The 10130-nt window shown below is 42.8% G+C and overlaps 1 protein-coding gene across 1 annotated transcript; it reads right to left on the bottom strand.

The window, feature by feature from the left end:
- Positions 1–5609: 5609 nt before the first annotated feature.
- Positions 5610–6578, bottom strand: LOC115638124 (olfactory receptor 11A1-like). Its single transcript, XM_030539703.1, has one exon. The coding sequence runs from the start codon at positions 6576–6578 to the stop codon at positions 5610–5612; it is 969 nt and encodes a 322-aa protein (XP_030395563.1).
- Between the last annotated feature and the right edge of the window lie 3552 nt (positions 6579–10130).

The following is a 10130-nucleotide window of genomic DNA, read 5'->3' as shown; positions in this document are numbered from 1 at the left end:
CATCCATCACAGAGTTCATCCTCCTGGGATTCAATAATATCTCTGAATTACAGACCCTTCTCTTCCTGCTCTTTCTAGTGATCTATATTGTGACCATGGCAGGGAACATCCTCATTGTTATGGTAGTTATGGCTGATCAGCACCTTCACACCCCCATGTACTTCTTCCTGGGGAATTTGTCCTGCTTTGAGATCTGCTACACCTTCACCATCCTGCCCAGGATGCTGGCCAGTCTCCTGACTGGGGACAGAACCATTTCAATCAGAAACTGCTTCTTGCAATATTATTTCTTTGCTTTCCTGGTACTTGCTGAGTGTTATCTCTTATCTGTGATGTCTTATGATCAGTATTTAGCCATCTGCAAAGCACTGCGTTATGCAGCCCTTATGAATGGCAATGTCTGTGCCATGCTAGCAGCTGCTTCTTGGGTAAGTGGGTTTCTGGATAGCACCATAATCACCTCCCTGATATCCCAATTCATTTTCTGCGGCCCCAATGAAATTGATCATTTCTTTTGTGATTTCAACCCAATAATAAAACTGTCCTGCAGTGACACGCATCTGGCTGAACTCGCCATCCTCATTCTGGCCTCAATATTCACCCTGCTCCCATTCCTTACCCTGACGTCCTATGTTTATATCATTCTCAGTATCCTGAGAATCCCTTCCACCACCAGCAGGCAAAAGGCCTTTTCCACCTGCTCCTCTCACCTCATCGTGGTGACAATTTTCTATGGGACCATAATTATTGTGTATCTGCTCCCCAAAACCAACACACTGAAAGCCCTGAACAAAGTGTTCTTAGTCTTCTACACTGTTCTGACCCCCCTGGTCAATCCACTCATCTACAGCCTGAGAAACAGAGAGGTCAAGAAGGCCCTGCAAAAAGCAGTGAATACATTCGTATTTTCACAAGACTTGAGATAGTCTGACCTGCTTGTTCCACCTTAGAGAGAAAATGGGGGAAGGGGACACTTTTGGAAACATTTTAATGCTTTAATTGAACAAGGAAAGTGAAAAAGATGGAGTTTTGCCTTTATTTTTACTCTTCTCCCCACTTTTTGAATGGAAAAAATTAAACAAGCGGGAGACTTTTTCCCCCCATTTTACTTCAATTTCTTAGCCTGTAAGAATGTGAAAAAAGTAAAAAGAAGATTTAAAGCTGAGAGAAAATATTTCTTCTTACTGGAAAAGGAACAGACTTGTATCTCACTTTTCTGACAATAATAAATTACAGAGAAAGATGGAAAACCAGACCTTTTTTTCCACCAGAAAAATATTGAAATGAAAATGAAAAAAATGAAAGGGAGGGAAAGTAACACTTTATCCTCACCTTGACATTATTAATGCACGTTTCCAGGAGAAAGAAGTAAAAACTCAAAGTGCAGGTTTTTTTCACTAGGAAAAAAGGTGGGCAAAGTGAAATGTGAAAGTGGATGGGGGAATACCCCAAAACTGAAAAAAAAATCAACCAACAATACGGAAACAAGTCGAAATATTCAGACAAAATCAGAAGTTTGTTTTCTTTCAACAATTTTCACAGAAAAATCCCCCTCAGCAGCTCTGACTGGGGGGAATCTGAGCTGATTTATTGATTCTGTGAAGCAGGTTCTAGTTGGCCATTATTTGGAAAAATTGAGGGGATCATTGAATATGTAATCCATTATACAGGAAGGTAAAGGAAACAGTTGATTTTAAGCACTTGACTACAATGGGATGAATTGTGTGCTTAAATTAACCATTTTTTTCAGACACCTCAACAAAGTGTTTTCTGTCTGCTTCTGTGTACTAACTCCCTCCTTAACAGCCTGAGAAACACTTTGTGAATCAGGGACACACTGGCTGTTCTATCGCTCACTCGGTTTCAGGACTAATATTTGCAGTTTCACTGAAGCTCAGGATGCTACTAGAATGAAATTTTGTATTCATTTTAAGGGTTTGATAATAAGTGTGACGTACGTGATGTCTATGTCAGATTTTGAGACATCAGAACAAGATTCAGTACAGAGAGCTAAGATTGCTCTGGCAGGAAAAGAACTTGCAAAAACAATTCCAGGGTCAATGAATTTTAAACATACAATAAAAATTGAAGTGAATGTTATCAGTTTCTATAGATTTATTAAAATATTTTGATTAAAAATGACAATACAAGAATACTAATTCAATTAATATGCTCATTTTGTGTCATTCTTGTCTGGGGATGTTTCTCAGCCTTTTTCACCTCAATTTTAGGTTTTTTTGAGAATCTTCTGCAATGAAAAAATCAGTTCTCAATGAGATAAATGCACCACTGTCACTCCCAATGGACATCATGGATAAAGAGGGATGGGGATGGAGAGAGTGGGGAAAACAAACATAACAATAACAACAATAAAAATAATGCATTTTCAATGATAAAAGCAGAATATTTCATTCAAAATCTACAATTTCAATGAAAGGTTTCCATTTTAAAAAGGCCATTTTCCAACATTGTTTCCGCTTCCAAATGAAAAATTTGAGCAGTTCTATATGTTTGTTTTCATTCTAACCCATTTTTTTCTTTTTCTTGAGAAGGAAACTTCAAGAAACTGGCCCTAGTTTTAGGCCCAGGTGTGGCAGATTTTCTGGCTGAGTTTGGAAGGGGAGGCAAGTGTGGGTGGGGAAAACAAATGAATATTCTCTGCCTCACGCCTAGCTCTGTCTAGGATTGAGCTGTTTGATGATGTGTGCTATACTATGGTTTCTTCACCTTGAATTTATTGCATCTTTTCCTATTGGACTGGTCCAGCGGATGATGAACTGGACTGGGTTTAAGCTTAAGTGGGGATTAAAGAGTCTTGAGTTCTGTGCCCAACTCAGCTACAAATATCCTGTATGATTTTAGGAAAGTCCCTCAATCTTTCCTATGCCCTCAATCCTTATCTGTAAAATGGACGTAATCCTCTCCGACCTCACAGGGGGGTTGTGTGAAGAAAATCCATTAATGTTTGGGAGATGCTCAGACAGTCATGAGGGCACCTACACAGAGACAGAATTCTGCACTCCCTTATGTTCCCTGGCACATCTCCTGGACTGGGATGTTTCAGCATTGAGCTTGTTAGATGGAGTGGGATTTTCCAAAAGCCACTAAGCTGTTTAGGAGTCCAAATCCCAATGACTTTAGAAATGGGAGTTAGGCTCTTAAACCACGCAAGTGCTTTTGAAAATGCCACCTGGAAGGCCTGATTTCCAGCAGCTTGGCACCTACAGCTGAGGACAGATTTCCCAAAAAAGCTTCACTCCCATTTTGGCAAGGAAAAGAGACAGGTTTTCAAAAACACCAATCAGCCAGCAGCTCCTGGGTCAGATTTTTGACACAGCTCATCACTCGCCACATGAGAGGTTTGGATAATATGGCCCTTAGTTTGTGCCCTTCCTTTGCCCTCCTAGGTTTGGCCGACCTGGCTGACTGCTCCCTGAGAGTATGTCTACACTGCAGTTAGACACTCATGGCTGTAAGGTGCCAGCTGACACTTGCTGCTGGGCTATTTAATTGCAGTGCAGACTTCCATGCTTGGGCTGCAGTCCCTGCTTTGGGACCCTCCCACCTCACAGGGGCCTAGAACCCAGACTCCAGCCTAAGCCCAGAAGTCTACTCTACGATGAAACACCACCACAGCCTAAACCCCATGAGTCCAGGTCAGCTGGTATAGGCCAGTTACACGTGTCTAACTGCAGACATTCTTCCTCGCTCTGCCTCTCCATCCTGGTCTGAGAGGTCAGACCTAAATGTGCAGATCATCCATCCACCAGCTCCCTTGGCCCTATGGGAAGGCAGAGGAAAGACTCACTCATCGTTCCCTCCCATTTCCTTGGGCCTCAAATGGAAAGCTGCTTCTTGGCTTGGGGGTTTAATCTACACTTGATTGAGATAAAAGCACTAATTTCCAAAGGACATGGTTACAGCAGAATCTCAGCTTTAATTTAAGAACACGTTACTAGGTTTTTAAGTTATAGTGGAAAGCTCGAGGATGGCTCCCAACTGACACAGTGTTATTTGCCTGAGTGTGCAGAGAGCTGAGACAATAGCTCTCAGTGGGGAGAACTGCACTATTTATCTCAATGGAGTGTTGGACCCACTGGCCTTGGAGGGATGTGTGTGAGGCTGGGCCCACTGTGATCTTCACCTCCTTCTACACTCACAGTGTCCTGTGCTGAGATATGGTTGGTGGGGTCCTCTCAAGGTTACTGGGTCCAACACTCCATTGACATGAGTGGTGCAGTTCCCCCAATTGAAAGCTATTATCTCAGGCTCTCCGCACACTCAGGCCAATATTGCTGTGTTGGTTACATTTAAGACAGCTTCTCCCCTCCCCAAAGAGTGATTGTCTCAGTCTCTCCACTGACTCAGACAGGAGATGCTGCATTGATTACACTCCGGTCAACTCCGTCCTTGGAGAGCTATTGTCTCAGGCTCTCTGCACACTCAGGTAGATATCACTGTCCCAGTTACACTTGAGATCCATTTTCAAGCTTTTCCTTGTATCTAAAAAAGACCTAGAAACTTCATCTAAAAAATACCCGGTCACGTGACTCCAGGAATTCAGACCATTTACGGCATATGTCTTAATTCAAATGTAGGTCAATCTCCCAACAAAACAGCAGCTTTCAGTTTGTGGCCTGAGGAAAGGATGAGTGAGCCTTTCTCCTGCCTTCCAAAGAGTCAAGGGAGCTGGTGGTGAATATATTACATCTAGCAATTGTTAATTTTTTTTATTTTGCCCAATTATTTATTTTGGTGAAATATGCACTTTTTTTTTCCTGGCAATAAAAATGTTGTGGAAATTTTCTATTCACAATGATTGGTGCCTACTTAAACCTCCATGGTGGGGAAAAATATCTGGCCATCTCCAAGCCTGGTCCTTTTCCTTAACTGGACAACACAGGCTTGAGCTCCGTTTGGATACCCTATTGTGTCTTTAGAGGCATAAGATATCATTTGAAGCAACCAACCTGATGATAACATCATTCCTTATGTTTTATTTGTATGACATTCTCTGGCATTGATTATAAGCTTTTATTATGGAACACAGAGAAACAATATCTGGAAACATCATGGTTACAACAACACTGCAAACAACAGAGAAACAATGTACAGCTGGGGTTACAGCCAGGGACTTGCTTTGATATTTAGTGGTTAGTGTCGCTTATATGACTTGTCAGCTCTGTGCATTCTCAGATGCCACATACACACCTCACCCAGTGTGAATGTTTAGTCACCCCAAAAGAGAAAAGACACCATCATCCTGTATGTGTCAGTGCCGAACATGAGAGGCTGACAGAGCTGTCCACAACCTCACTTGCTTGTGCCCTCTGTTAAATGGACAAAGGGAGGGACCATAAAAGCTCAGTAGATCCAGGAAGATTATCTGCATTTATTTTTTTAAGATGTGTTCTGAGATTTTCAATGGGAGTTTTCAAATTAATTTCAGTAGAGGCTTTTTGACCAAATCACCCAGGAAGCTTTTAAAACCTTGTGTTAAAGGCCAGAATTCCAAAGGTATTTTAGGTGCCTCATGGGAGTTTCAAAAGTATCTTGATTTCAAAATCCCACTTGGTGTCTAAACACCTTGAAAAATTGGCCCTTAGCTATTATCTACCCATCTCTACATTCTTTGTGAAAGCCACGTATTTAATGACTGCTTGGCTCAAGGCTTCCTTGAAGTCTCTGTTTCTCAGGCTGTAGATCAGAGGGTTTACCAGAGGAGTGAGGACTGTGTAGCAAAGAGAGAGCACTTTCTTTAGCACTCGTGGTGTATCACGTTTTGGGAGCATGTAGACAATCATTATGGTCCCATAGAAAATTGTCACCACAATTAGGTGAGAGGAGCAGGTGGAAAAGGCTTTCTGCCTCCCAGTGATGGAAGGGATTCTCAGGATGGTGGTGATGATACACACGTAGGATGTCAAGGTTAGTAGAAATGGAGGCAGAGTGAATACACAGGCTAGGACAGAAGGCAACAATGCCATAAGGTGTGTGTCCTCGCAAGCAAGATTTACCAATAGGCCGGAATCACAGTAGAAATGGTCAATTTCATTCGGGCCACAGAATGTGAACTGTGACATGAATAATATAAAGATGGTAGTAGCCAAAGAACCATTGAACCATGACCCAGCAGCCAACTGGAGACAAAACCTGATATTCATCAGAACTGAATAGTGCAGGGGTTTACATATCGTTAAATACCGATCATAAGACATCACTGCTAGAAGACAGCATTCTGTACCTGCCAGGGAACCAAAGAAGAACAGTTGTGCAAGGCAGCCACTGACTGAAATGGTCCGATCCCCAGTCAGGAGACTGGCCAGCATCTTGGGCAGGATGGTGGAGGTGTAGCAGGTTTCCAAGAAGGACAAGTTCCCCAGGAAGAAGTACATGGGGGTGTGAAGGTGCTGATCAGTCACAACTAGCACAACAATGAGGACGTTGCCAGCCATGGTTGCAATGTAGAACACTAGAAACAGCAGGAAGAGAAGGATCTGCAACTCAGGGAGATCCCCAAATCCCAGGAAGATAAATTCTGTGATGGTCGTTTGATTTCTCCATTCTGTGTTGGCCATGGGTTGACATTAGGAACACAAAAAAACAACCAAACAAAAAAAACTTTGCCATCAAATCAGAAGAACACAGTGTTAACAGTTCATCAAGCGTCATCAGTTAATTCCATAAAGATGCAAAACCTCCTTTCCCTCTCCTGGTGACCAGGTCTTACATGATTGTCTAAACTTAGACATCGGGGCAGGTGTCTCATGCACACTGTGAGAGGAGCACTGGAAAATTATTTCTGTCTCTCTGCAGTGGAGGGGTTCTCAGGAAAATAATGATGATAGAGACAACAGATGTCAGAAGAGTTACAAAGGGATCTGACTAAAATTAATGACTGGAAACAAAATGGCAGATAAAATTCAACGTTGATAAATGCAAAATATTGCACTTTGGAAAACATCATCCCAAATATACACACAAAATGAGGGTCAAAGTTAGCGGTTACCACTCAAGAAAGATCTTGGAGTCATTGTGAATAGTTCTCTGAAACATCCACTCAATCTGCGGCAGCAATCAAAAAAGCAAACAGAACGTTAGGAACCATAAGGAAAGGCATAGATAACACAACAGAATATATTATTTTGCTAATATATCAATCCATGGTACACCCACACCTTGAACACTGAGAGCAGATCTGGTTGCCATATCTCAAAAAAAAAGATAGATTAGAACTGGAAAAGGTGCATAGAAGGACAGTGAAAATGATTAGGAGTATTAACAAGAATGTCATATGTAAGACACAAGAGGTAATTGTCTCACCCTATGTGGTGATGCTGAGGACTTAGCTGGAGTAAGGGGTACAATTCTGAGCACCACGTATTAGGAAAGATGTGGATAACTATGAGAAGAGTCCAAAGGAGAGCAACAAAAATGATAAAGAGTTTAGGAAACTTCACCCATGAAGAAAGGTGAGAACAGAAGATTGAGGCGGGACATGATAATAGTCTACACATAGGTTAAGGGTTGTTATAAATAAGATGGGAAAAAATTGTTCTCTATGTCCACGGAAGGTAGGACAACAAGTAATGGGCTTAATCTGCTTTAAGGGAGATTTAGGTCAGATGTTAGGAAAACCTTTCTCTCTCTAAGGGCTGTTAAGCTGTGGACTAGGCTTCCAAGGGCAGTTGTGGACTCCCCATCACAGGAGGTTTTTAAGACCAGGTTGGCCAAACATCTGTCAGGGAGGGGCTAGGTTTACTTGGTCCTGTCTAGGTGCAGGGGGCTGGGCTAGCTGATCCCTTGATGTCCCTTCCAGCCCAACACTTCTATGATTCTATGAAACATTTCATTCTGACGAATTGCCATTTTCTGATGAAATTGAGTGTTGGAAAATTTCCTACCAACTTTAGTCCTTATCATTATTCCCTGAGAGTTCAGTGGATCCACAGAGTCTTGTAGTTTCCTGCTTCAGACAAACTGAAAGAGTTTGCTGCTTGCTTTTAACTCAGACCACTTGTTCTTCAAATTCCCTCTGGCAGTCGAACTTTTTCTCTTATCAGATCCTGCTGCTGCCTCCACTTCCCCCCTCATCCCTCCATCAAACCAACTTCCACTGTTGGTGCCTTTGAATTTCCCTCTCCTTCTGTGGTCTTCTCTATTGACCTGAAATAAGGGTTTCACTCAGAGCTAGAATCTCCCAGCAAGCCTCTCCTTATCCTCTCATTCCCTGTCCAGGATTTGCTCCTACACCTCACTGTTGCTAGAGAGAGTTTCTTTCCCACTCCTTTCTGACTCTGCTTCCCGTCTGGATCCCCTGCAGAAAACACCCTGCAGCCCTCTCCTCTTTCCCTGAGTGTCAGGCCCAGCTCTCTGACAGCTCCCCACATCTATCTGATCAGGGAAGCTCAGCTGCCTCCCTCTTTTAGGAAGCCCCATCCCTGAGCTACCGTCTTGTCACCCAAACCTAAACTCAAAGGCTGGCTTCAGAGGACAAGGCAGAGGTGGGGGCAGAGCCCAGCTCCCTTCAAAGGCCAAGCCACCCTTTGCCATCCTGCTAATTTCCTCCTTACATTTTACATGTTGTTATTATGGTCCTTTCTTTCTGCTTCACTTTGTTTGGATTCCCACTATGATACTCCAGGCTTTGGCCTAGTCACACTGACCCAGAGCCCTGGCTGGAGTGAATGAACCATAACTCCATTGGACTCAGTGGACCAGATCGCTAGCTGAGGACCTTTCGCAAGACGTGTATCTCAATTTTCTCACTGTTAAATGGTGCTATGAACACTGACTGTCACTGCTGTGGGAAGGTGAGGCTAAGACTGTTTATATTCACAAAGCCCATTCATGCCCCTGTCTGGAAGGTGGGATAGAAACGCAGTCAGGACGATGGTGCTCACCTGTAACCACAGGACAGCTGAACCTTGAAGCAATGAGCTCTTGTTTCTCTGTGTTCAGCAGCCAGGACATAGATTCATAAGCTGAAGTTCTTGTCTCTCTCTCTCTGCAAAATCTGCATCTTTTCAGCAAGACACCTGCATCTACCTGAGTGGACAAGCAGCTGCCGTGTGCTGTGTTAGAACATGCTATTTCCTCTCTATTTGCACAGTGCAGAGGTTACCACATATTTGTATCCTTCTCCACAGCAGGCTGAGTTTCCCCTGGTTCCACCTCCAAAGGGGCTGAGCCTGGGGAGTTAGTGCTGTGTGTTCTGTGCAGTCAGTACAAACAACTGTCCTAATGCAACCAATTGCCCACACCCAGAGAACTCCCCTTTCTGATCCCAGCAGTAGGAGATCATTGCTCTGCATGGTTGAAATGTAACACATTGCTCATGGAGTGCCTGGTCCTGCAGCCACTGACACTGCTGAGTAATCTTTATGCATGTCAGTTGTCGCTTTGTCTTCAGTGGAGAAACTTCATACATAAGAATGGCTAAGAAAAGTGAAGCTTGTCAGACTGGTTTTTCAGGTCATGCAGTTTAGCAAAAACAAAGGGTACAGAGTGTTAATTTAATCTGTAGTTTGCAAGTGAAGGCTTTGTTTGAAAGGAAATCTCTCTGTCACACACACACATTCAAAATACACACATCCAATCCCAATGGAAATATTTACCCCAAGGAACTTTGATATGATTATTAATTATTCATCTTTATTTGTTTGACAATATTCTCTGTCCTCTTCTGAATGATAGCAGAAACTGGGACTTGGTGATTGGTTTCCCATTGGAGGAGAATCCAGTGATGTGGAGTCTGGATTACTTTTTAGTGTAACTTGACACTACATGAACCAGTCCTGGAACAGAGGCGGAAAGAAACAACATGCATGAAATTCCTTTTTTTAGGGCTCTTGACCCATGCACCTAGGTCTGTTCCGAAGAAGCAGCTCTATCCCAATATTTGACTCTATTTATGGACATTATGACAGGAAGCAAACTCTTCTGCAATTTGCAACAGGTCACCGCAAAAGAAACTGAGTCACAAACTGAAGAGCCCTACAGCACTTCTTCAGAGACTCACAAACAAAGGCAAATAAAAAACTTTTAAAACAATGTTTAACAACGCCACCTGGTGACTACCTCCATAACTATTTTCTAATCATTCCCCTCATTTGCCAAAGCTTCAAGGC

Source organism: Gopherus evgoodei, chromosome 21 (assembly GCF_007399415.2).
Source record: "Gopherus evgoodei ecotype Sinaloan lineage chromosome 21, rGopEvg1_v1.p, whole genome shotgun sequence".
In the NCBI taxonomy this organism is placed as follows: domain Eukaryota; kingdom Metazoa; phylum Chordata; order Testudines; family Testudinidae; genus Gopherus; species Gopherus evgoodei.
Note: the sequence above shows the minus strand (reverse complement) of the source record. Positions and strands in the feature narration are given on the sequence as shown.